The 25,600-nt window shown below is 51.5% G+C and overlaps 5 protein-coding genes across 5 annotated transcripts; 3 read left to right on the plus strand and 2 right to left on the minus strand.

The window, feature by feature from the left end:
• Window positions 1-822: 822 nt before the first annotated feature.
• LOC100907149 (ribonuclease Phyb) lies at window positions 823-4,557 on the minus strand. The gene is made up of 8 exons (XM_003746190.1): window positions 4,513-4,557; window positions 2,282-2,438; window positions 1,878-2,008; window positions 1,684-1,761; window positions 1,418-1,602; window positions 1,283-1,336; window positions 1,112-1,180; window positions 823-954 (listed from the first exon to the last, which is right to left on the minus strand). The coding sequence occupies exons 2-8, from the start codon at window positions 2,407-2,409 to the stop codon at window positions 823-825; spliced, it is 777 nt and encodes a 258-aa protein (XP_003746238.1). The 5' UTR covers window positions 2,410-2,438; window positions 4,513-4,557.
• On the plus strand, window positions 4,054-6,885 carry LOC100903759 (alpha-soluble NSF attachment protein). The gene is made up of 4 exons (XM_003746085.2): window positions 4,054-4,137; window positions 5,402-5,527; window positions 5,681-6,317; window positions 6,436-6,885. The coding sequence occupies exons 2-4, from the start codon at window positions 5,439-5,441 to the stop codon at window positions 6,583-6,585; spliced, it is 876 nt and encodes a 291-aa protein (XP_003746133.1). The 5' UTR covers window positions 4,054-4,137; window positions 5,402-5,438; the 3' UTR covers window positions 6,586-6,885.
• A 1,038-nt stretch (window positions 6,886-7,923) lies between these two features.
• On the minus strand, window positions 7,924-15,295 carry LOC100903902 (F-box/LRR-repeat protein 2). Its single transcript, XM_029112263.1, has 10 exons — window positions 15,226-15,295; window positions 15,004-15,086; window positions 11,667-11,801; window positions 11,343-11,528; window positions 11,028-11,228; window positions 10,615-10,872; window positions 10,267-10,498; window positions 8,987-10,099; window positions 8,841-8,892; window positions 7,924-8,571 (listed from the first exon to the last, which is right to left on the minus strand). Exons 4-10 carry the CDS (start codon window positions 11,517-11,519, stop codon window positions 8,526-8,528), a joined length of 2,079 nt encoding a protein of 692 aa, XP_028968096.1. The 5' UTR covers window positions 11,520-11,528; window positions 11,667-11,801; window positions 15,004-15,086; window positions 15,226-15,295; the 3' UTR covers window positions 7,924-8,525.
• Window positions 15,296-17,572: 2,277 nt separating this feature from the next.
• On the plus strand, window positions 17,573-19,689 carry LOC100907290 (uncharacterized). Its single transcript, XM_003746191.1, has 2 exons — window positions 17,573-17,645; window positions 18,641-19,689. Exon 2 carries the CDS (start codon window positions 18,679-18,681, stop codon window positions 19,687-19,689), a length of 1,011 nt encoding a protein of 336 aa, XP_003746239.1. The 5' UTR covers window positions 17,573-17,645; window positions 18,641-18,678.
• A 1,532-nt stretch (window positions 19,690-21,221) lies between these two features.
• On the plus strand, window positions 21,222-24,330 carry LOC100907433 (uncharacterized). The gene is made up of 2 exons (XM_003746192.2): window positions 21,222-21,274; window positions 23,177-24,330. Exon 2 carries the CDS (start codon window positions 23,196-23,198, stop codon window positions 24,165-24,167), a length of 972 nt encoding a protein of 323 aa, XP_003746240.1. The 5' UTR covers window positions 21,222-21,274; window positions 23,177-23,195; the 3' UTR covers window positions 24,168-24,330.
• The last annotated feature ends 1,270 nt before the right edge of the window (window positions 24,331-25,600 follow it).

Below are 25,600 nucleotides of genomic sequence, written 5' to 3' on the forward strand. Positions count from 1 at the left end.
GGATTCGAAGTTCAGTTCGCCAATCCTTGATGCCGGAGCGTAGGACACAAACCTCATTCCGAAACCGTCGTTCTTCCGGAAATCAATCGTGGCGCAGTTTTCTCAGCCATATTACCGCAAACATCTCCAAGGAAGGAGGATCCGTGAAATCATCTCCGATTGGGGATCGAATCAGCGGTCATTCGATTTGCGAGGCATATAATGACATAATTTAGATTGTCAGAGCTCCTCGTCGCTAGCGGGGGGCACGCAGCGGAGTGCTCCAGAACGCTCCATGAACTTGGGATGATGAGTCATCTGTCATATTCAGGAAGGGCTCAGTCTCGCGGTCGAGTTCCGATTTCCCTTCCTTTGATGATTTACCTCTTACAGCTCGAAGTTTCAGGAGAGTACGCGCTAACTACTTCGGTAGCCCTCTTGCCTGCTTCCCGCTGCGGATATTCTCAATACACTGCTCGTCGTCCTTCCCCAGAATTGCCCACTCTCAGCTAGCTGAGTGATGCTGAGGCATCTTTCATGCGTCTGCGCCAGCGATGAATTGCGCATCTTTTCCGAAATCTAGAAGATAGGCGCGTAATATGCAGTTCCGATGATTCGTTCAGAGGCTGAATCCTGCATGTCGGAGGAGCGCACGCGCTCCCATAGAAGAATCGAACGAGCTTGAAAAAAATCGATTACGACCGCCGCAGTCGACTTTATTCATGTACTTATATATGTACAACTCTTTGGTATGTTTTTCTCACAGCCTCTCGAATGCAGCGAGACCAACATTCGACGTTCATGAGCCTCCCGTCGGAGTTGTCGATCCAGGTTCGACCGGAGCTAGAAGTTCACATGAAAGATGATGGTGCAGACGACGAGCGCAGCAGGAAGCATAAGATTGGAAACTGTCAGTCCTCCAACCTTGTTGCCGCCCGATGCAGTTTGCTTTTGCGGGAGGAAAAAAATGAGGTCCTGGGGGAAGGAGAGATACGAAACTTCAAAATAGATTCTCGAAGTCATAGCGAGATGTGATCTTAGATTACCTACACGACCTATTCGTGGCGAAAGAAATGTGAAAATCTGATGGGTAATCGGTATCGGGAGAGCAGCTCTAGAGATCCCATCGCACCTTGCCACAACGTTCTTTCTTGAACGGACAATCCAAGACCTCCAAATTTTCTGTGAGACAGAGTCGGACCTAGAAGAAACGAGCATCGTGCTTTAGTCACCGAATATATCCCTCGGGATCTCGTGCGTGCTGATAACTCCGCCGAACCGACTGAAGGAGAGTCTGAATCACCTCAGTCAAAATTGGATTGCTGTAACCCTCAGCTTTATCGCAGATCAGTTGCACCTGGAACAAAAAATGGTACATGGTTCAAGTACATCGGCTGTCGGGGAAGTTGCTAATACTACAGGTGGCAAAGGTTCTTACGTTTCCTTGGACGTCTCTGGCGAGCGCCTTCCGAATTTTATTGATTTCGTAGGGAGTTTTACTCGACGCCGTGATTCCGTTCTTCCTCAGCGACTCCCTCAGGTCGAAGCGATCATGAAGCGTGAGCGTGGTATTGAAGTAATTGAATATTCCAGCCAAATTCGGCGAACCAAGTCCACATGTCCCTGAAAATATTTCGGAATGGAAACTCAGGCGAACCTTTCGGACTCATGGGCGGGAGCAAATCGATGAAGTTGCGGACTCACCATGTTTCTTCCACTCGTGCGCCCAAAACACGGTGGGGTCGTTGGTTCTGAAGGACGGCCAAGCTTTCTCCAAGCGCGCTGCGAGACAAATCAAGATTTGGGACCATGCCATGAATGCTCATGATCCTAAAATCGAGCCCGAAGACGAGAAGAAAGGAAATATCATAGGCCGAGGAGCCGGTGATTGATCTCACATCTAATCGGTTGTACATCCTTCACGTCAAACTTCCGAGAATCGCAGTTTTGGATCGAATCATCCTTCGCTGACGGCCAAAGACCGTGGACAGTAAAACTCTCGTTTATCCTGTCGGCTATGCATTTCTGTCTTCTCGCATGAAGAAAATGAGGGCAGAGTTTAGACTTAAGAGAGTGGAATCATCGCAATTTCCCTCGTCGTTCCGATCTCTGTGTATGCGGAGAGTACTTCATTCTCTGAACTTGATGAATTTCAGTCATGACAGACTTTCGGATGTCGTGACCTCATGGTCTCTCAAAAATCGTGAGACTCGAGGGGGTTGAAAACTCAAATTCGGGGGTTATCGATCTCGATCATATGGGAGCGCCGCTGAGGAGCGGGTTCGACCCGCTCAATGCCTACTTGAAAGTTGAGCGGCAATATCCCGGCGGATGTTGCTGAGCGAAAACGAGAAAATCGAATCCGTAGACTCCGATCGCGGAGGACAAGAGAGCCAAGACATAGGAGGCTGTCTTCATGAAGCTGCGCATGGTTTCCGAGGCCGAGGGTGAAGAGGGCCCTGTAAGTGATCGGACGAAAGTGATTGGAGAGGCGGAAATGTTCGAGCAGAAGATCGCGCTGAAATCGCATTCGTTGAACTATCCATGGGGGCGATTCCACGCGAGCGCAGAGCCACCGTAACATGACAGTCGCGCGCGCTCGGATGAGGATGCTCAGTGACGGCGCGGCATCGGCTCGCAGATGTCAGAGAATCGTGAATGCTCGGAGCTCCTTTCGCGACGAGATCGGACAATGAGTTGAAACTCTCTCCAATCGACACAGAGCGACCACTGCGCAGACTGCGCTCATGATCGCCCTCGCTGTCAAATGAGAGACTCTCTTTTCCCACGGACACAGACGAGGACTTCATCGGAGATCCCGCGACTTCCTCCCTACAGACCTCGATAATTATTCGCGAGTCTTTCGACGAACATAAATCTAAACTTTTATTTCCCTTGTCCCGATACGATCTGAATACGAGACCGTATCGGGCGATGTAGAAAATATACTGTCAGCTCAAACGTGCCCTTCGACCCCCTCATCAGCATTGCCGAGTAAGTTTAGTTCGTTGACCAGGTCATCCAGCAGCTACGAGTACAGCCCGCGCCGTGAATTTTTATTTCCAGTCTTATACGGAATATTCCTTCACCTCCCGGCACTGCCTTCATGAAAGAAAAACATTTCACTATTGGCAGGGGATGCGTGCACTCGAGGAACGCTGGAAAATGATCGTCAGTACACCAATACTTCCTATCCGTTCGATCTCCGGACGAAAAATTTTCGGCACCGTGAATTTCCAGCTGAAATGCCCCATCGAGGTTGCAGTCTCACTCGTAATTCTTACACTACTCGTGACTCTTACACTACCCGTACTGCTGACGCTATCTTCCAATCCAGCCAGGGAAAAAATATTCGCGGACGCCTTGTCGAGATGTTCCATGAAAGGAGTGGACGAGCTCAGAGTGGTTGCCACTCTGCCGATGGGAGGACCGATTTTTCGCGGAGGAACGAGCTTTCTGTCCCGATTCCCGTCGTCAGCCCTCGATCAGATGCTGCGCATGTTCCCGATATCCTGAATTTCCATCGCTGGACAAAAGCCAGTCGAAATACGCTTGCGGCAAGTTCCCGAGCGAGCGCGGAAAGACGGAACAATCACGAGTAGGCTAGCAGCGGGTAATCCTATCAATTATCATGTTCGATTGAAATAAGTCATTCGGCGCCTCCGCTGTTCTAGGCATTCTCAGCCGCTTACCAGCCGGCACGAGAACACGCTACTGACGATGATCTTTGCCTGAGACCCAAGAAGAGCAGAACTTTCCAGGGAAATGTTGCTCTCCTATCTCCTATCGCGTTCGTTGTTTACAGCTGCTCCAGGCCGAGTTTCGGTTTCGGACTTCGCGGGCACCGGCTAGGTACTGATTCGTCTTCGACGCGTTCTTAGCAATCTCATTCACTGACTGGAGAAGTCGCATCATAGAAGCGAAGGGAGATGTGGATATCAGTCACATGTCACCTCAACGCGCGTTCACTTGGCACTAGGAACTAGGACCGATGCTTGAATAACATACTCGCAGTTGTTTTGTCGTGTTCTCTCTCTCCCTCGAATTCGTCGGCGCGTCGCCATTTTGGATCCTATCATCAGTGCGTGCGGTCCCATAGGATTCACTCATCTGTCTGTCACCAGAGCACCGACAATCTTGAGAACAGCAGAACGGCAGGTGAGCTTTGGGAAACACTGGCTCTGGGGAGGTCGACTCCCTCTGAATCCCTCGTCTTGCAAGCCCGACCCATGGAGATAGCATTAGAGAACCCCGTCGGTTGTCGGCTCTGGCTCCGAAGAAGTAACTTCCGTCCCCTGCAGTGTCAGGAACACAAGTGTTCCGCTGTTTGCTTGATCGACCCGTTTCCTGACGGCTCAAAAGATTCCTCCACCAAGCCGTCCGACGAGCCGAATTGTGTCTCGGAAACCTTATGCTGTCGCTGACAAACACTCTCGCCTGACGGTATCCACACTCAGTGAATGGAATCAAAATACTCCGCTCGCGTCTCGAACACGTACACCATTCCTAGTCATATGGGAGGCGGTTCCTCACTCTGGATATTGGACGATCCGCTCCGGAAAAAATCCCAGGCCCGTCTCATTGCTCGAGCCTCAATTTTCGATCTAGACGAGTTTTTCCCCTCAGAAAGTTTGCTGTGCAATGAGCCCAAGTAATCAGCTGGGATAACGACATATCCAATCCCTTCTGTCCGTCCCCATGCTCGGAAAGCTCGAGCCAGATTTCCTCCACGGGATTTGACCGTAAGCCGACGGGACTTAAGAGCTCCGTGCCCCAAGTGACCTTTCCGGACAGTTTGCGCCATATACGTAGGTGCTCGGGCTGAGTGAGTGCGACGCAATTTGATGAGGAGCTGAGTCCGCTCATTTCACTTAAGCCTCTCCCGTCCGACTCCCTCAGCTGATTCGTGAAGAGTCGTTTGTGCGTGCATCTTGCGCCTCGCGGAGATCGGAGTGGTAGAACGGCGCCTCTGAAATTATGTCAATTCCTACACGTACCCTAGTGTCGTTGTCGCATCCGATTCCGGCTCCAGTCGCGCCGAACTGAATTACTGCGGGAGATCTCGATCGATGGCGCAGCGGGCGCCAAAGTGCTCGAGCTGTTGCTCTTCGGAGTGAGGAGACGACCCAGGCTGTGGAGATTTAGAAAATAATTGCGTCCGAACGAAATTCGGCCCGACAGCAATTTCTTTGCGCTATCAGGAAACTGATCCGTATTTACCGGGATCCACACCGGGTTCAGAAGCGCCGAAAGAAGGGCTGGACATCAGATTCTGACAAAATTGTCTTGACGGTTCTCCATCAGATTAAGTGCCGTCGAGCGTTGCGGTTTCGAGACGCCGAGACCGATGGGGTGCTCCGCCAAATCACAGACGCCCCGGGAGCCGAAACTCCGCGAAACTCAATCGTCCTCTCTGTTGCAGGTCCTGGTCGCATTGTCATCAGGCAGCGGAAAAGATCATGGCGGACAACGAGCAGCGGGCGATCAATCTATTGGCTGAGGCCGAATCAAAACTCAAGCCCGCGGGGTTCATATCCGGAATTTTCGGGTAAGCCTCGCTCAGATTGCGAAAGTCCGTGTATTCTGTTTATCCAGCCGATGGAGGATAAACATCGGCGGGAAACTCTATTCGATGCTTGAACGACGAGGTGGATCTCCAGACATCCAGACTTGAATGGAAATCCTCAACTCTTCATTGCAGAGGCGGTAACAGATCGGAGGAGGCATGCGAACTCTTCACAAAAGCCGCGAATTCCTTCAAAATGGCGAAGAAATGGAGTAGCGCCGGAAATGCCTTCTTGAAGGCTGGTAACATCCAAATCAAGGCGGGGAACCGCCATGAAGCAGGGACGAACTTCGTCGATGCGGGCAATTGCTTCAAGAAGAGTGAGCCCCTGACAGCGGTCGAATGCTACCAGAGAGCAATCGAAATCTATACGGACATGGGCCGATTCAACATCGCAGCGAAACATCACGTCTCCATAGCCGAACTTTTCGAGAACGAGCTCAATGACATCGACAAAGCAATCGTCCATTACGAGCAGGCGGCCGAGTACTACAAAGGCGAGGAAAGTCATTCCTCGGCCAACAAACTCCTTCTGCAGGTGGCGAAATACTCGGCGCAGTTGGAGAAATACGATAAAGCAATCGAGATCTACGAGCAGGTGGCAACCACTAACCTGGATTCGTCTCTGCTGAAATATTCCGCCAAGGAACAGTTCTTCCGCGCGGCCTTGTGTCACCTTTGTGTGGATACCCTCAATGCAACTCACGCACTTAACAAATACGATGAGATGTATCCAAGTTTCGCAGATTCACGCGAATATAAACTCATCAAGGTCAGTGGCCCTAAGCGTGTATATTGGTGAAGCATTTCATTCTACCGCTTGATATGGATTGCGAATGGAAGCTCGGTGAGAGAGAATGGCAACGCTGACCGGTTCCCCTTCGTTGCAGACCCTCATCGCGAAATTGGAGGACCAAGATCTCGATGGATTCACTCAGGCCGTCGCCGACTACGATAGTATTTCTCGGTTAGATCAGTGGTATACGACGATGTTGCTCCGCGTCAAGAAGACACTCCAGGGAGAATCAGATTTATGTTAAAGGAGTCGTTCTCAAGGAAGTCTGATGTGATCATCGTTGACGCAGTGTCGGGAGATTTTTGTCGAGCGGCTCGGCCGCTCACGAGTCGGAGCGTCGGCAGTTTGTTTAGCCAGCCTGTTATCACACCTCTGTGCGTCTCTTTTTGCTCCCTCATTTGAGCATGCCCAGTTTAATTATATATATCTATAAACGAGAACAGATGCCTAAGTTCACTTGATAAGAGTGGGATTTTGTTTATGTTCATCATTGTTTTACACGCTGTTTGTTGCATCAATAAAACAGCCAGCAAGTCCAGATGGATTCCGGCGTGCAGATGATTTCCTTGGAGAAAACCGCTACCTCGAGCGTATAGGCGCCTTTCCTTCGACGTCCGGCTATTCCGAATGAATGCTGTTGGCCCGATGACGATCTGAGTTAGTTTTCTTGTGAGGCAGAGTTTCCCGGCCTTGACGCCTATGCCGCTCTCGATGTCTGTGGAGCACAGCACGGGATTGTCGGATGCCCGATCCTCCGCCGGAATCCACTCGCTATCTGAAAACAGCTTCCACGCTTCAGGAGTGAGGAGAGCATAGCTACCTCGCAATATTCCGCGGACGAATTATCTGATATGATTTCCGGTTGTAGAATCGAGAGGTATCTCCGGGAATACCTCCCGGTGCACAGCTCTGGCCTGAAGCTGACGTGGCTGAGGGGAGCCATCTCTTTCCCGGCTTGAGGCAGTCCTTGGACTCTGCCACTCCGATAAACTCAGATTTTGTTTTCTCCATCCGAGGAGAAATACGGTGGGAATCCTCTGGTATAGGACTACGATTATTCGAGATGAAAAGAATGTCAGGCTCGACACAGGGGTAAAATCATTGAGTGACGAATTATGGACGAGAAGTTTGCAACAGATGATTTTATTGTTCTCCTCTCACATCTTTCCCTTCTGCTAATCAACTCTGTGAATTTGAATATTAACAAGGCTTTGAGAATCTTTCGAACCGTTTACTGCTCATTCTCTGTAGGCAATTTGATCGGATTCATTCATCGGAGAATATCACGACTGGGCGATTCGCGGGGAAGATTCACCCGTCGCATTCCTTGAAAGTCTTTTTTCGTATGGTCATTCCTGAATCTGTAGAACTTCGGATCATTTCACAATCGATTGCATCGAGTGAGAGTGCCTGCTTTGGTGAAGCATGTTCTCCGGATGTGCATCACGTACCTCGGCAATCGCCAAGCGCTGTCGCCGGTCTATACGCAATTTCGAGAAGGCTGCTCGAGGCGCATCTTGCGGGATTCCGAGCCCGTTTTTCAATTAGGCCTTACTGCTAGCGAGGTAACGGAATTGAATAGAGTAACAGATAGATGTAAAGTTCCGGCAAAATCGACCGGCTTCCATAAACACATGTGTGTTCGTTTTTATTGCCCCAACCCATTTGCACGGTGAACACTTGTCATGAGTATCTTCCGTCAATTTCGTAGTCGAACTCGATTCGAATCTGCGTCGACGGCATTGAGCATGCTGTCGAGATCGTACCCGGCCTCGTTCACAGAAAAATTCCATAATAAGGATCCCACGTGGAGAGAAAATCGGATCTAAGCTTGCCTCCGGAGTCCTGTTTTTTCCTGGGGACGACGTCCAATAGTCCTGCTTATCCATGAGCTGAGGGAAAACAATCTCTCGTCGACTCAAGCAATGCAGGCTCTGGTTTTTGATAAGTATCGGGAACAGTTTTTTCCTAATCAAAACTTCGGAGCTTTCTGGTCACTTCCGAATTTTCTGCAATTCACATGTGCGCACATGTACACGAACAACTTTTTCGATGCTCTCGAAGGATCGCGACTCTAACGAAGAACTTCGTGTGCAAGCAACAACCAGGGCCTTTCCCAGACCAAGATGATTTCCCCCTCTAAACTATAAACCGAATAAAATACTCGACATTCCTCGCGAACGTCTAGATCACTCTGTCTCGGCCTCGATAAATTGATCCTCCTCCTCTTCTGAAAAACAGATGAGCTAGATTTCAGAGTTATTCGACAGTTAATCGATTTGACTTGACGCTCTCTATTCATGGACGGGAATCTTTGCTCTTGGATCGTTGCATGGTTTCCAGAACGGAAATGATTCTTCGAATCGAGCGTCGATTCTGACGATTTCGGAACGTGTAGTGAAGGTAACGAAGGCACAGAGCGACACAACTCATGCGAGTGCGAGAATCACGACACGGAACGACATCGCATTTTGGACATTCGAGACACTTAATCTTTACCCTGAGAGAGCAGAAGGTCCGTGATACGATAAAGCTCGGGAAAATATTCTTCCTAGTCGAATAGAAGCATTGGAGAGGGGGTTAGCATCGGAAATGGTGCGTCAGTTTCACGCAATCTGACTATGAATGATGGGCTTGGGACTCACCTCTCAAAGTCGGCGGGGGGATGAACTCGCTCTCACATAGGTTGGAAGTATCGAGCTCGAGGCGTCCGCATGGGCTTTTGGCATATCTGATCCCGGACGCACCGGTGATCAGTTTCAAACGAATGGCTTGCCCTGAGGGCCTTTCGGTAACATGACGGATGGCTTCGTCGACGAACGAGTTCGTTACGGCCGTACAGCCGCTCACGTCGATCAGGGTCACGGGACAGAGTTGCGTGATCGCTGAGAGTCCTGCGTCGCCGATTCCAGGACAGCCTCGGACGACTAGACGTTGGAGCGCACCCTGGGCGCTTAAAGCTCTCAGGCCGTTGTCGTTAATCCTGGCTATATAAGACGCGTTCAGCTGCTCGAGGCTCGGACATTGGCTGATAGCGCTGAAGGAAAGATTGGTGATTCGATGACAGCGAGAGATATCGATTCGACGGAGTTTGGTGCATCCCCGGGCGAGAGCGCAGAGAACGTCGTCGTTCACCTCAGCATTGGCACTCAGATGAACTTCCTCGAGCTGCAGCAATTTGTTCAGAGAGCAGAGACCTATCGAAGTTATCGATTTGAGGTTCCCGCCGAGCTGGATCGATTTGATCGCTCGCAAGTTCGAGCAGATGTAGTTGAGGTCCTTGTCCGTCAACTGCGACACCGAGTTGAGGCTCAAACTTTGGAGAAACGAGCACTTGGTAGCAAGCTTCACGAAACCTGAATGAGTCATACCGACGCAACCATCTAACACGACCGAACGTAATCGCTGACCGCTCATATGAAAACACTGCCCACTGAGTTTCGGAACTCCCGACAAGTTAATGTGCTCCAAATGCTTGCAGAGGTGGAACAGCCACCATAGGCCCTTTTCCCCGATTTCGTTGCAGCCGTCCAACTCGACGTGTCGCAGCTTGGGACACTTCTGCGCGATTTGCTGCACGGAAACGTTGGTAACAGGAAGACCCGACAGTTTCACGACTTCGAGATTCGGGCATAGTTGGGAGATGACCTCAGCTGTTTCGGCGCCCGGTAAGCGGTCCGATACGGCGGATACGTCGATCCGTTTCAGAGATCCTTTACACCGACTTAGCAGCGAGCGGAACATTTCAACGGTAAGACCTGTGTGTTCAGAAAAGAGAAGAATTTCACTTAATGGAGAATCCGACGTGCGATTCATGAAAGTCATCGAATACCACAATCAATCGTCTTGCCAGCTGATTGAATCATAGGAAAGGCAGAGAGCTGACGGAGAGGAGAAAAGAATAGGGGCTGAGGCCAGCACTCACGTTGTTTTTCGCCGAAACCAGCGAAATCGATCTCCTCCTCTGACTGCCAAACTTTCTGAGCCATCCGCTGCCAACGTTTGCAAACGCGTTCCATGCAGACCCGGGTCTTCCAGTCGAGCTTCGAAAGGATAGCACAAATGACCTCATCCGGGAGATCATTGAAGTTTTCAACACTCATCACGGGCACGCACACAGATTCATCCAGTGAGTCGTCAACGCCATCAATCTCATCCTGAAACCACCGAGAAGACGTTCAGGAGAGCATCCACGATCATTGTGTCCAATACCTGGAGCAGAGCCCTGAGAGCGACGGTTTCAAGCAATAATCGTGAATGAAATATATCTTACCGTTAGCCTGCGCTCTCGAGCTGCAAGCTGGCGGAGCTTGAGGGTTCGTTTTTCGGTAGCTGGACGAAGTCGCAGGGTCTTCCCGTCGCAAACAAGCTCCTCAGATTCAGCTGCCAGTGCCCTGTCAGCTTCCTCTTTCTTGGAAAATGTCACAAAACCGAAACCCTTGGACCAACGTCGTTCGGCGTCCACACATAATGTGGCATCCGTGACGCGACCGAAGCGCGAGAAAAAATCTCGCAATGCGGCCTTGCTCACCTGTGGACGAGACATGAATTCCCTCGTTCGAAGTTCGGTGGAACACAGGAGCTAGACCTTCTTTTGGACATCATGATTCAATCGGAATCGAATCTCAGACGCTCCGGCCGCGAGAAATCGAATTGAAAAAAATTGAAAAAGGCGTAGCCGCTCACCTTGGGTGGAATATTGCCAACGAAAATCTTCCGTTTCAGAACGAAATCGTCGTTTTCTTTAACGGAATCCGTTTCGTCCGGACTCTCATCTTCTCCCTCAGTCCAGCTTTCTTCGTGGAGCCCTACCTCGGAACGACGACGTGGGTCAAAGAGGCGACACTTCCTAGGTGAGGGCGTCTTACAAAGACGCTCGCGTAGGGCCTGCCGAACGGAACGACACGATGAGTAGACCGTAATCGACGGAGTCTCACGAGGGGGATTTCTGGCTCAAGGAATAGCACTGAATGAGGGAACTGTTTCTCGGAAGAGTCTCACCTGCTCAGAAAACACCCAGTTTTCGCGGATTGGAGTCGAAACAGGAGTTGCCGGAAGCGAAGAACGGTAGACGGCTCCTGGCGGGAGACCGTCACCGAGAATGACAGCGTTGAGGCCCATGAAGGCATCGTTGTGAAGTTTTTGCAGATACTTCAATCGGTAAGCGTACGAGTACATTTCTAGAGGCTGTGGGAAGAACTCTGCTCGATTAGGAATTATAGGGGGAAGCTCCGTGCTTCCGTGAGACGGTCTCACTCGACGCGAACGGATTTCCATTCCTATGCAACGGAATGGACGCCGTGGAGCGGCTCGCGAGGAGCTCACCTTCTGCTGGAGAACTACGGGATCAGAAGAGGGACTTTGTTCTGTTTCGTAGCTCGAATTGACCGTTGAAGCCGACCAGCCGCCCACGGAGTCAAGGCGAGATTCAGATCGGGCACGCTCTCGCAAGGCGGCCTTCTGTATAGGAAAACGGGAAGAATCACAATTAATTAGTCTCTCGAGTTTCAGTCCGGAGTTTTGCAACTTCCACCAATGCCCGAAAACGTTTTTAGGAAACATATCCCTGCGGTCGAGAACCCACTATCATCGGTATATCCGGGCGAACATCCCAAATTCGCTCCGTATCAATAACCAACGTGACTCGGGGACATGATCGCCTTGTTTGAAAAGAAAACTCCTCCGTGGTTTCACGGATGATCCTTGTTTCGCCGTAAATATGTCGTAGTACAACGACGACGCTGGGCGCTCTACTTACGCGCCGCTTCACGAGTCGACATGCCATGCTGTGTCACCCGCCCACCGAGCCCTCGAGAACAATTCGAGTTGGGAGGCTCAGTTAGTTCGCCAACAAATGATCAACTAATGATGGTGATCGATCGATGCTCCTCACTACGATGTTCCCATCATGTCCGAATAAGGTTCCTGAACACGTTTGCACTCATTCTCGGCCACGAAATGTCGGTCACAGAAGTCGAGAGCGTCGGACTCGTTTCTGCTCACATGATTCATGCGCATGCGCTCGCAAAAGAGAAAGCGAAATATCTCTTGATAGAATATGATGTGCTCGCGTGTCCAGAGGCATCAGGCTCCCGGCCTTCGCGGCAGCTACAACGGATCTCCGATGAGCGCAAGAGCGACTTCCAGGAGTATCGTCGACGAGAAAGAAGACTTCTCTGAATCGCTCACTGGCGCGGACCAACTCGACCGGCTATTGATTTCTGTGTTGGTGTCCAGTCGCGCGAATCGGGTAACCTCGTCCATCACGTGAGAATATTGGGGATCGAGCTCCTTGTGTGTCCGAGACGGCGGAAGTCCCTCAGAACAGTTCAAAACCTCTGCCCGCCGGGAACAAAATGCGTTTGAGGAAATCGGGAGCAATGACCGTTCCCCCCAAGTTTACTCCGAGCTCAGGACGAACCGCCAAAGTAGCCACTTCTGACTGATGCTGAGTCTGTTCGGCCTACGGGATGATTGCTCGTTCTGAAGTACTCATCGGAGCGATGAGATCGTCAGGTGAGTATCCGAGTATAAAGCGATTCACTTAAGGAAAAGCCGCTCCCAAACGGCGATCTGTCCTGGAGCGATGCCGATTCGGTTGTACACGAATCACTCGAATCAGGTCATGAAGTTTGTCGACGCGCTCAATCCGCGAAGAAAAAATTGGCTCTCCATAGAGTCATATCCGGAGGAAGGAACCCTTTCGAAGATGTTCGCTGTTGTTTCAAGCTTTGGTGTGGCAATTAAATGTGCTACTTATGCGGGACATCGCGAGCAGCTACACGCGACCGGACAACGCGCAACAATGAATCCGAGTCGAGTATTGAGCCTGCGATTCGACGCTGAACTCAGTCAGTACCATGTTGGGGATCCGCAGACCACCTGGAAACGCCTGCGTTTCTTCCGACACGAATCAAGGGTCAAGATGAGGGAGAAGCCAAGCCGCTACCTAACGTGAGCGAAAATTCTGCACCAACCTCGCTTTGACTGCGCTGGAGAGGTTTACGAGCCATGACAGAAGAATTCAACATGAAATCGACACAGAATTCGGGAGCACCGTTCCTCGTGAAATTCGAATCAGCGAGAGCTGCATAGTCGTATGACTCTCGAGCGTATTGCGCGCTGGCCGCCTCGAAGAGACGCACTGGCGACGCGTAGATCGCACTTCGTGTCGAGAACGGGTACTCGATTTTGTGTATTTCGTAAGCAGCCAACTACACTGACTCAATCTCCTCCCCGACGACAACTCAGCCTTCCCCGGTTCCGAGCAGAGCAACAAGCTCTCATACAATCTTCATCACCTCGAATCATACGATGACTACGACCAGTGAACTAGAGAGAGTATTTCATAGTTGAAGTCACGTGATACTCTAGGGCTTCGATAGTATCAGCCTGACTGAGAGAACAGAGGCGGTACGGACCGTCGACGCTGGGTCTCTGACAGCTCTGAGATCTGTTCCGGATTCGCGCACAATCGCAAGCGGCCAGCTGATTCCAACGAGCTCATCGTCCAAGTCTCAATGAGAACAGCTGATCGACGCCTGTCCAGATGTCCGTCCCTATGCTATGCTGCTAACTAGTTCACTGATGCGTGAAACTTGACGGATGTCGGATGCGAATCCAAGGCTCTCGGAATCGGGAATTCGAGTATTCCGCCGGCTGGATCCGAGGGGGAGTCGGACGCGCGCCTCGACCACCTCCCCAGACCAAGCCAAGAAGTAACGAAAATTTTTAGCTCACGACGGCGTCGATGGGTCGATCACAGTTTTTGGAAGGCGAGTGAGGTTGGAGACTATTACATCATAGCCCGGTCATCGGCCTCTGCGAGCGAGTTCATCTGGTTGCAGAGAGTGACCCATTTTCGGTGTTTGCACTTGGCGCTTAATTTAGAGCAGTCTCGCAGGGAGACTCCTGGAAGTGATGCACTTGTCGTCGGAGCAAAAAGTATCTCGGGAGGAGACAATGGACTCACATGACTCCCAGAGGTTCGGTATATCTCAAATCCACGGGCGGCTCCTAGGTTTTTTGAGTAGTTCCAGGAATCAATCGCTCCATTCGAATCCGGTGGATCGAGCGTCATCGATGGAGCAAACGAAGACGAAGTCCGTCAAATCACGATATCGTCGCAAGCTAAATTCGCTGTCACGTCGCGCAAGCTAAATTCGCTGTCACGTCGCGCAAACTTAATTCGCTGTCTTTGCACCTCGATATAACACCAGCATTTTCCCAATAAAAATCTCGGGACACCAACAAGTTCAGGTTTGCGATGGAGAACCAATGCTATTGCTGCTCACATAAAACGAACGTGAGCTCTCTCTTTCCCCCACCATAGTGATGACCGTCAATTCGTGACATTCTACAACTCGGGCGCTCCTACAATTTCAGAGCACTGAATTGCATTCTTCACAACTAAATAGTCTCCGCAAGTCAATGCCTCTAGCCCCAGGAAACGCAACCCTTCCCCCGACGCGACGGAAAAAGCACGGGGGGTACCAAGAGGGCAACGTCCCGCAGGTCTTGTCGCCTGCTTTCGCTTATCGGGTTGCGATCGTCGTCGATCTGAGGGGCTCTACTGGCACGATCAAAGGGGGAGTCTGTGGCGGTCAGTCCCGAGCGTCTGACTCGGAGCGCACTATCACTCCGCTAACTTTCACAGACTTACGAAAAGTTCGACAGTCAGAACGGTTTTCGGGCTACAAGCTCAACTGATCAATCCGGAACGGAGCTACATCGTAGCTGAGCGCACTGCAAAATGATACAAACAAAAACATTAGGCTCGTGTCACACAACGGTCGAACGTCAGCTGAGGGGAACTTCATCGACGCCTCAATATCGATCCAAAGCAGATGAATATATGGGCGGTTGTGTTTAATGAGCGGCTCACTTCTTCACTCGAGGTCTGCGCTCCCGTTGTCGAGTTACACCCTCCATTGGCAGCTACCGAGCCACCACATGAAGGCCGCCATGTTGCTGAAGGCTCACAAGGTCACCACAATATTTCGGCGGAATCTCGAGTGATGAACGGATCCTCTAAGTACTTCTAAGCGATGGAAAATGGATTTCTCCCTATCCAGATTTGCTCAATTGGTGGGTGAACACCCGTCAGGCCACAAGATGCACTCCACACACTACGGTGGCGAGGGAAATCATTCACGGGAAAGAAGTTGTGGTATATAACTCCCGCTAAATCAGCGGATGACTGCACAGCCTCCGATAGCGCGAGAGAGATGAGTCCAGTAGTGCAGTAGAATAACAGCGATTCCCGACTCCCGACTCGCGCACGTCGGGAGTACCATCGACTGTTTCTCTGCGGCAAATAATCAGAATGAAAATTATAGGCTATGAGGGGGACGATTCCTCGGTTAACGAGATTCGCAAGCTCAGGCTCGAGAAGATCTACTAGCCCTAGAACCTGAGCGGCGGATCATCGACGGCGCAGAGGAAGTTCCGTGTGAAAATATTAGGCGAAGGAACTCTGATGTGAGAGTCTCCGGAAACGCCGCGAATCGCTCTCCAGTCGCTGATATTCACCGGAAGGCGGGACTTCAACGGAGCCGTGTCGAGAGAGATTTCCGGACTAAACTTTCCCAGATGTTCGAAAGGTTCCAGATCACAGATTTATCATGTTATCATCCTTTCGTGGAGCTCGACATGGATAATTCTTCACTGAATGGATCTTCATTACGAGCCTCGTCGCGTGGAACAGACCAATGGGAGAAATCCTTGGGGCAGATCATTCATACGGAGGTCCCTCTAGGTCTCAGCGAGTGTAAGGATTGGAGTACCCATTGTGTCCGCAGGGGGATTCCCGTCTTTCAGAGCCGATTGAGGTACTCCGGTGCGCGGTACTTCGGGCAAAGCTACGAGCGGTGTCGACGGGCGCGAAGGAAAGAGTTTTCAGCCATCCTGGGAGTTACGGTTCCGAAGGAACGTCGAATGACCCCGTTCAGAGAGATTCCCGGGGGTCATAGCTAGCTGGACTTCGCCTGAACCCACTTGGAGAACGGGCAAGCCGAGCTAAGCGGAACCTTACCGATCCACGGACCCTCATCTAGGCGCTCGGAAATCCGAGCGCTGATTCCGGAGGAGTTGGGGAAGACTTTGAGTCGTTGCGAGCTTGGCTCAGAGGCTGATCGCTCCGGTCGAGTCGCTCTGGACCTCGATTGTGCACTCGATGTGGTGTCGCGAGGTTCCTAAGATACTCAGCCCGAATGGGCCCGCTACCCGCCGCGCTGTGCCCTCGTTCTCTCAAATGACTCACGGGCGGGGAAGGCTCCGTTCCTCAAGAGATTTCAATTATGAGTTCCCATATCATCGACCCGTCGAATCGCCCTGCAAGAATCGTCTACATCGACCACGCTTCATATATTCATGTAGCTATATGCATAGATACAGACGTACTGCACTCTACGCGTAGACTCAACGATTGATGGTGATCGGATGTCCATGGACCCGTCACCTTTAGACAAGATGCCACGAATTGAGTGCTTTGGAACTGTTATGATTCGTCGCCGAGCTTCACACGAAACGTACATCTTCGAATGCGAAAATGAGAGAGATCTCCAGAGGCCACAACATCAGTGATCGATAAAAGAATTCGGATACTTACACACGTAGGTGATTTTGCCGAACCCAGAGCAAGTTATTATCGACGAATACAAGAACCAAAAAATCGTCGATGGGGAATAATTCTGGTCGGGGCCGTCGTCCCCGATTCTGTCGATTGCGACGCTCTGTTTCGCCAGGGAATCTCGGAAGTACGTATCGGGGGATGACAGATTTGCCGTGGAATGGCACGCACTCATGCCGCCTTTCGTGACGATCTACCACACCCAAAAGCCGAATGCACCTCCCATTTTCAGGGTGAAGCAGCGAAAGTATCGCCATTTACTCTCCTCTATCATTGCCCTGGACTTTCCCCACCCTGTGCCGAGATCACTCTGAGGCCGATATGACTGGCTGAGCAGACAGCTGCTGTATCAAGTTCCGCAGTTCGAGGACCGCGGATCAGCTGGGAACTCATCGCGCGCGGCCCGGGGGCGAGCGAGCATCTCGATGTTGCTATAGATATTTCTGGGTTCCCCGCTCGCATCGTTGAGGCGTCTTGCAATTGAATGGAACAAACTCCGAAGCGGACTCCGAAACTCAGCTCAAGCCCTCGGTCTCCCCCGCGGCTTTCCCACCCCACCTGGGGTCGGTAGGCGCATGCGCGCAAAGTGAAGCCGAAGCTTGGCTTCTGAACACCGAGAGCATACATTGCAGAGCTGCAGAGCTTTGCTCACGGAATCCCATTTCAGCGATCAGGTTAGTTGGTTTATTCATTCAACAGTCGAGCGGAGCGAGCAATTCCAGCGCTCCTCACTAGGAACGTTCTCCGTGGCGTACGCAAAATCGATAATCCGCACGATATCCCATGAATGGATTCTCATGATTGCGACGGCGAGCCGAGCAATGCACCGCTCGGCTCATCTGAGCGGAGATGATCTGCCCTCACATTCTCCAACGGAATCAAGTCCACGGGAAAGCGTGAATACCGCTCCTTTGCGTCCAGCTCGGTTCCGCAGCCGCGGGTGCGCAGTGACGCTACGGAAAACAGCCGGTATGAGGGATTCAGGCCAGCGTCGTCGCACACAAACTCGATGTCACACCGGCCGTGCAAGCTCAGTGATTAGGCGTGCCTCTCGGGCACTGCTCCATGAGTCGGCATAGTTAGCAGGCTCGGAAAGCTTGTCCGTTTGCGCCGAATGAGCTCGCCCGCGAGCTTGGGATCGGCTGAGCATCGGTGGCTCCGCAGCGATGGCAACCGGAGCACCAAGCAGCAGCTCGATGCGGAGGAGCTCTTGGTACGCGCTCGTGCACTTAAACGAAGAGTTTCCCACTTCGACCTAACCTTTCCGTGAACCTTGTCGCTGTCTCGGCAGCCTTGTTTTACGGGAAAGCCACCCGGGATATCCCATGCTTGTTATCGGGCGATCAGTGAACTCAAGTCAGGCAAGAGAGCGGACAGATCTGGATGACGGGGAGAGATACCTCTCGCTCAAAGCACTCGCGATGGGGCAACTCCATATGATGAGGAGGCCTGTGCAGATATTCAGTTGCAAGGTTGCAAATGTTGAGGGTCCGCTTATTCGATTACGTTTCAATTGTGCCCTATCTCCGAGAGACCTGGGCAATCACGTTCCATGGGGGGAAAAAGGTCGAAAGAGGAATCTCCGATCAGATTCATCATCATGTCTGCCTGCAGTTTCAAATGAGTTTTTCTCCTCCGCCCCAGCATTGAGAGAAAGTTGTCTTTCCAGGTCAATTTCGGAGGGATCTTGTCGGAGCCGACACTAAAATGGCACTTGACGATACCGATGACGAGGTAGTCACCGATCCCGTGACTTCTCCGCCGAAAGAAACTCCCGCAGCGAGAATCGACAACGCCAAGTCCGACGACGTCGATAAGGACAAGATCGAATCGCCTCCGAGATCACCGGATCGGGAGAAGACCGACCTGGAGAAGCACGTGTCTCTGGACATGACGAACGGGGACGACATCAGGCTGGACGATGTGAGCGACGATAGGTATCTGGACAAGCTCGACGGCGACTTCACCGAGGAGCAACTACACAATCAGGAAAATCGTCGACTCGTTGCCTTCTCTTGGATTCTGCTCGTTCAATTCGGCCAATGGTTGATCATCGGTCTGGGCGGTCTCTTGAGCGCGATCGTGAATGGTGTCATCAATTACCACGACAGCGTTTACATCTCGTTGACCCTGATCTTCGCCTTGGTTTTCATCGGCCACCTGTGCTACTTCTCCTTGATGCAGAACTTGGAGAGCTACCAGGGCAACCTCAGCGTCGAGAGCCTCTCTCGCGAACGCTACCTGAACGTCTGCAAGCTCATCTCCCTCACTTTCACCATGTGCGGCTTTACGTACGCGGTCACGGGAACCTTCACTCAGATAAGCTTCAACGTCGTCGCGATGAGTGTTCTGTTGTCTCTGATGTCGATATTCATTCTGTCGAGAGTCTTCCGCATCTTCCCGCAGGTGCGAATCCTGCTCAACGTGTCGCTCCTGGCGGCAGTTTTCGCGCTCAACATCTGGGGTTTCTCTCTGTGCGACCAATTCGGTAGCGCATGGCGCAGCGCTAGTCCGCTCACCCTAGTCGCGGCGGCCTTCTTCGGCTTCCTCATCTCGGCCGGAATCCTCATCCAGAGCAGATCCTTCGCTATCGATCGCGTTCAGCAGAAAATCGCCATGCGGGACTGCGGGTGCGCAGCGACGCTCAACATCTACACTGTGTTCATCAACAAAGTCTGGGTCAAGCTCGTCGGAGAGGAGCTCTACAACCACAAATAATCCTCCCATCGATTGATTGATTGATACATTGATTCCCTTGGTGGATGCACACGCATCCACGGTCAGGAACCCCACGATTCGTGGTGCTTGCTCATGACCGAAGGTCAATATAGAGATTCCCCATTTCTAGCTCGCGAAAAAAATACTGAATTCATTTTTTTTCCTACTCGAGGTTCGTCCCTGTCGCGGGTATCCGTATTTGTAACTCTGTATGCCGTGGTACGCGACAACGACTCGATGGAAAATACGATTCTTGTAAAAATGAGTATCCGGACATTTTTCTTAGACATAGCTTTCGTTCCACGATTCTAACGAGATCACACAATTAAAATGCCTGGCCAGCAGGTCTATCATCAAGCGGAGTATTTCAGCCGATTTCCTTCGAATCCGAGTTTATATGATGGTAGAGTGAGAATTAATAGACGGGAAAGGAGCGTGATACCATATTCGGGAGAGGTAAGCGGATCCGCTCCGAGCCCGGAAACCCTGCTCTGTAGTCCGCCGTAGGAAACCGACATGCTCACTATTCACCAATGTATCGAGGGAGGTTCAGGTGCTTCGATCAGGAGGAAAACTCCGACCCATCTGTGCACATGAGTCCAAGCAGCACTGACCGCTTTTTCTTTCCGCGTCCGAATGATCGCCGTCCTCCAGGCGGTAAGCAACGGAGGACGGCAGTGTGCAATTCCTTTCAAAACTCATCGTCAGCTGAAGACCGTCTTGCTTGGATAAGCCCTCCCGCAAAGGAACACCCGACGTCCCCTGCAATCGACCCACCGCGTAGAAGCTTCAGTAGATCTATGACAATAAAGCTCACCTTCTCTACTACTCACCCCGAAACACGCATTTTCTCTCGAATCGATCCACATTGTTTCCTGCTCTTCTATACGCCCGATCGGCTGTTGACAACAGGAGTTGTTCGGAGAATTTTGGCCCCGACGGACGTGACCCCCGGAGATCGCGTTCGAGAAAACAGAGAATCTCCTTGCGAGGGGCAAAATTATCGCGACTCGCTTCTGACGCTGACGGCAGCAGTCTATTCACGCCGCGTCGCTGCAGGGTACATTCCTGGAAGAGGCTAAGCTTCCGAGTACAATAGTTTGCCGCACTCCTGATTATGACGGGGTCGCTCTCTGTCTCAGAGGTGGGAAGTCCGAGGATTCCTCGCTCAGGAAGTGAAGTATCGCACCATTACAACCGACTCCGGACCCATCTCGATCTGTAGGAGCCTAATCTCCGGCCTTTTCTTTATTTTCCGAATGAACCGTCTGGTACACCATCGTTCATGAGTTTCGTGCAGAGGTGGCACGTGCAATCCCACAATCCGCAACCCGCGGACAAAAGCTCGAATCCCTCGTGGCCGGAGTCACTCACGGGAAGTGATTTGCTCCCTACATCGACGGGATGTGAATTTAAGGGCATCGCATCGACTACAGCCTTTCGGGGTCCGCCTGTGAGTCCCGCTTCTCCCTTCCTCCTCTCTCTTTCGGAATCCCAAGACGGTCTGTGATGTTTTGACGGCCTACCAGAGTGAGCGTTCCAGCCGCTCCTGTGGTGCGTCGCTCCGTGGTTTCAAGAAATTATTGTGAGTACAGCTGTAGTCTTCCAGGATAACCTAAGATTGGATTAGTTACATTGATACGATTCGCCGTATTGGCACCAGTCTGACGAGACCGGAGACTGAGTTTCCTACTCCCCACTATCGCGAACATTCGCGATGAGCCCCCGAAACTTTCCGGACGGAACCCTCAAAGGCTTCAAAGTCTCTGCCTTACATTTGCTCGCATACTGGATATTCAGAGCCCATGCTTCGGTCCAGCTCATCCCGACGATCAGCGATGCTGCCGCTGTCTGTTGAGATTCGGGAGCGACATTCAAAGACCTCATGGCTCTGCGTTGGTGGCCCAGGAGCGGCATCGAAAAGCCGACGCTACGCTGGCGTGCGAGCCATCACCGCTATCCCCGCTATCCCCGCTATCCCCGCTATCCCCGCTATAGAATAAAAGCGTAAGCGCTTCGTTTGTGAGCCGTTTCTCGGCTCTTTCTCCTCGCCAACTTCGGCGCACATGTAGTTTGGCGGTTGCATAATGATCCCCCGGTGTGCAAGTTGATGTTTTTTTCTTATCCAATGCCCCCCGCCCACTGAATGTCAAAAAACCCTCATTCTTGACTTCGGAGCTCATGTGGTACTATGTGGTACTAAGGTACGCTTTGCTCCGATTGTGGTGGCTCCGGTGGCGCGACAAACCGCCGCAATCGCTTTCGTTCTTGCTGATGGGTCTTTCTGGCCCGATTCCGAGAGATTCCAGAATGTTCTCATTTCCCCCTCCCCGCCTACTGATTTCCGTCTTTTTGACTTCGACACTCATGTGGTATCCTGTGGTACTTAGGCAGGTGCGCTGTGTCCGATTGTGGTTCGAATGGCACCTCTTTGTTCGAAATCGGTCATCGCTGATGGGGATATATATGACGACTCGCTGATGGTGACATATATGACATTTTCGCAACTCAATCCAATATTTATTTAGCGCTTGCGCTTCTATTTTATGGGGTGGAGGGTGAATTTCCCGACTGAAATCCTCAGTCTCCGTAGCATGAGCTCACAAATGATGCTGGAACGCAAGCCGAAAAGACAGCCGGCTCCAGCCGGCCGGAGGCCGGCTGGTAGTCCATAAAGGCTACAATATCGTGAATAGGACGTGATTCACGAGATTCCGCCGTTCTCTCTCTCCTCGGTTGATGTTTCGAGTGATTCCTACCGAATTTTTGTGAACTCCCGGAGCCGGGTCTGTGAAATTCGCTTCCTCGGGGAGTTCCGGATCGGAATAACATGTTCCGAGCGCGATGCGGGAGCCGGGATCTTGAAACGCGAGTTTCTCGAATTTGACTAAATCGGGGGATATCGGACAAAGAAATCGAGGTCTCGCCCAGGTAATCCTTGGTGCTCGGGAGACCAAGGAAACCAACCCGAAAAACCCTTCTTAGTCGAGAAGGGCTCGGATATGGCCGTTCGAACATTCCGAGTTTCCTGCCGTTTGGATTCACGGGCTGGAAGTGCGTATCAAGTCCCTGCCTTTTCATGTTTCCGGTACCAGGTTGAGTCATTCGACCTTTCGCGCATTTGCACGCTTTCGTGGTCCTTCGGCGTCGCTCTCCGTCGCTTTCTCGCTTGTCCAGCTTGAGTGAACGCCGATGAGCCTCCGGGCGAGACTTATGCTCTCAATCTCTGTATCTTCATCCCGTCCATCGACTCGGAATAGTTTTTCCCCCTATTGACAATGAGATTTTCGCTATGGCATGAGTGGAACAGGGAGATCTCCTTCCGATTCTGTGACTGAAGATTCAGACCGGTCGGGAGATTCGCCTCAAGATTCGCGTCATCGAAATCATTTAGCGTTCATCATTGAATTGGTCATGAAATCGGATAATCTCAAACTAATTAATAATTTATGAAATAAAGAAAAGCATCCGATCCCTATGATTACAGGTGCGGAATCGCCATCGCCATGGTTTCTGTCAACAACAGCGTGTTCCCCCCGCCGAGAGGAACATTCACCGCAAAGATCCAGAACAGAGATGAATTACTCGGGGACAAGCTCGAATCGAGCCCACGATCACCGCTGCAAGAGCAAGCTCACCCCGAGAAGCACATCTCTCTCGATATGACAAATAACAAACTGAACAATTTCACCTACAAGGGAAACGCGGAGAAATCTCCGGATATCTTCTCCGCGAAAGAGCAGATTGTCGCCCAGGACAATCTCCGTCTCGTGGCTTTCTCCCGAATTCTACTGGCTCAGATCTGCCATTGGTCAATTATCTCCGTAGGCGGTATCGTCAGCGCTATCTGCAACTACCGCGCTAGTCCCGAGAAAGAGTTCATCATTCTGACCTTGATCTTCCTCTTCGTGTTGATCTGCAACCTGTGCTACTTATCGGCAACGCAAGATCTCGAAGCTTATCGGGGGGACTATAGCCGCGGAAGTTTCGCTCGTGACCTCTACCTCAACGTCTTCAAGCTCGTTGCGCTCACCCTCTCGATTTGCGCTCTGAATGTGGCCTTCTCGAGTTTCAGTCAGATCTTCTTCAATATCGTCTCTATGAGCGTACTCCTGAGCCTCGGGGGATTCTTCTGCCTGGCGAGGTTCTCCCACATGTTTCCCAAAGTACGTCATCTGCTCAACGGCTCGCTCGTCGCTGCTTCCATTTCGCTCAACATCTTCGGACTCATCTTCTTCGCTCCGTACCTGAACAATTGGCTGAGACCAAATCCTTTTACTCTCGTCGCAGCGACTATCGTCGGCTTCCTCTTTTCGGCTGCATTCCTGATTCAGAGTAGATCTTTCTCGATCGATAACGTCCAGCAGAGGATCGCAATCCAGGACTACGGCTGCGCGGGCACTGTCAACATCTACACCGTCTTCATGAGCAAATTATGGATCAAAATCGCGGGGAAGGAACTGTACGATCAGAATTAGGGCCCGTGAATCTTCACCGGAACCAATTTTCCTGGTTGCTTCTTCCCTCCTCGTGCCTGATCGCTCGTCTCGAGTCAGACCTGTGTTCCGTATGGTAGACAGTAAAGTCAGAAGCGCGAAGCTGTTATACATGCCTATCATTAAATATATATTATTATATACCTATTATATTGACCGTAAGCCGTATACCCTAACCCGCCCTGACTCCACGATGCAGCAGGCTATCGTCGAGAACGAAGAGCGTTCATCGTGTCATACCAAAGTTACCCAAACTAAGGCTAAATGCACTTTTTGCGCTTTTGCAAGAATACCTCATCGTTTCTTGCCTGCGGAAGTTTTCCTATGCTCATTGATCTCAATGGAGGGACTTTCTTACGATTGATTACGACCGATCCACCCCATATCTACAGATCTTGGAGCGATAGGGCTCACCCTTCGAGAGCGTGAAGCTATTTCACTTCCCCCGTGGATTCTGAACTGTTCTTTGTCGGGAAAGTCGAATTGAGTGGGAAGAGCCACCTGGTCAAATAGAGACGTCGATCGCGGAGGTTTTCCGAATCGCGCTAGCTGTCTTGAGCGAATCGAACAGGGAGACAAAGCTCTGGGAAGGAGCATGCTTCCTCTGAGGAACCATGCTTAGCGGAAAACTATGAGAATCGTAGGATTCCGTTCGACAGCCTCTCCCGACCTAGAAGCCATTCTTGAGTTTTCCAACAGTCCCCCCGCCCCCCCATGAAATCATCCCCTACCTAAGCCTCCGATGCTGGCAGAACTTGCGGGGACCGACCCGCGAACAATACGGCAGACGAGGCAAACGCTGAGATCCTCCACCTCAGCCCCCTCGGAGGACGGATTTAGGCGCTCCCGATAAGCGTGAGAGGACATCCTCCCGCTTTTCGCTGAGAGGAGACCTACGACTAGGACGTCAACATTTCGAAACACCCACAAGCTCGAAGTCACGCCGTGAGACAGGAACAATTTCCAATCAGCTTCAATGTGGTCGGAACCTGAAAGAGCCGGGAGCCGGAGCCAACCTCAGCAGCTCAACTGATATTACCGGGGGATATAACATAAGAAGACTGATGGAACCATGACTAATGATTGATCTGTACTGGGGACTCCGCGCGGCCTTTATCACAAAAACTCACGCCCGCATATCCGAATAAGATTTCCACGGCGAGCTGAGATCGACGACAATCATCGATCTCATAAAGGAGCATTCCGCGAATAATCATCATCCATTCCTCCTCGAAGTGTTCGCGGGAAAGCATCATCGGTGCGTGCTCCAGTCAAGCCGGCATCCTGCGACCCGCGGCTAAAATTATTTCCAAGTCCTCTTGGAAGACGGTGGGGAAGAAGGGCGATTAGGGTTGCCCCTGCATCGCTGAGAGCCGGCGAAACTGGGCTACAAAAATCGGTTTTCTGGGGCCCTG

The sequence above is a fragment of the Galendromus occidentalis genome, unplaced genomic scaffold (assembly GCF_000255335.2).
Source record: "Galendromus occidentalis unplaced genomic scaffold, Mocc_1.1 scf7180000077488, whole genome shotgun sequence".
NCBI lineage: Eukaryota > Metazoa > Arthropoda > Arachnida > Mesostigmata > Phytoseiidae > Galendromus > Galendromus occidentalis.

Excerpts from the sequence above, each read along its gene's own strand:
- LOC100903902 (XM_029112263.1), bottom strand. The coding sequence starts at position 11,519 with ATGTACTCGTACGCTTACCGATTGAAGTATCTGCAAAAACTTCACAAC. Across the intron at positions 10,873-11,027 it reads TTGGCAATATTCCACCCAAG|GTGAGCAAGGCCGCATTGCG; the intron begins GTGAGCGGCTAC and ends TCTCGTCCACAG. Across the intron at positions 8,572-8,840 it reads GGACCTTCTGCTCTCTCAGG|AAGAGGAGGAGGATCAATTT; the intron begins GTAAAGATTAAG and ends TCTGTTTTTCAG.
- LOC100907290 (XM_003746191.1), top strand. The coding sequence starts at position 18,679 with ATGGCACTTGACGATACCGATGACGAGGTAGTCACCGATCCCGTGACT.
- LOC100907149 (XM_003746190.1), bottom strand. The coding sequence starts at position 2,409 with ATGCGCAGCTTCATGAAGACAGCCTCCTATGTCTTGGCTCTCTTGTCC. Across the intron at positions 1,762-1,877 it reads GGATGTACAACCGATTAGAT|CGCGCTTGGAGAAAGCTTGG; the intron begins GTGAGATCAATC and ends TTTGTCTCGCAG. Across the intron at positions 955-1,111 it reads AGAAAGAACGTTGTGGCAAG|GACCTCATTTTTTTCCTCCC; the intron begins GTGCGATGGGAT and ends TCCTTCCCCCAG.
- LOC100907433 (XM_003746192.2), top strand. The coding sequence starts at position 23,196 with ATGGTTTCTGTCAACAACAGCGTGTTCCCCCCGCCGAGAGGAACATTC.
- LOC100903759 (XM_003746085.2), top strand. The coding sequence starts at position 5,439 with ATGGCGGACAACGAGCAGCGGGCGATCAATCTATTGGCTGAGGCCGAA. Across the intron at positions 5,528-5,680 it reads TTCATATCCGGAATTTTCGG|AGGCGGTAACAGATCGGAGG; the intron begins GTAAGCCTCGCT and ends TCTTCATTGCAG. Across the intron at positions 6,318-6,435 it reads GCGAATATAAACTCATCAAG|ACCCTCATCGCGAAATTGGA; the intron begins GTCAGTGGCCCT and ends CCTTCGTTGCAG.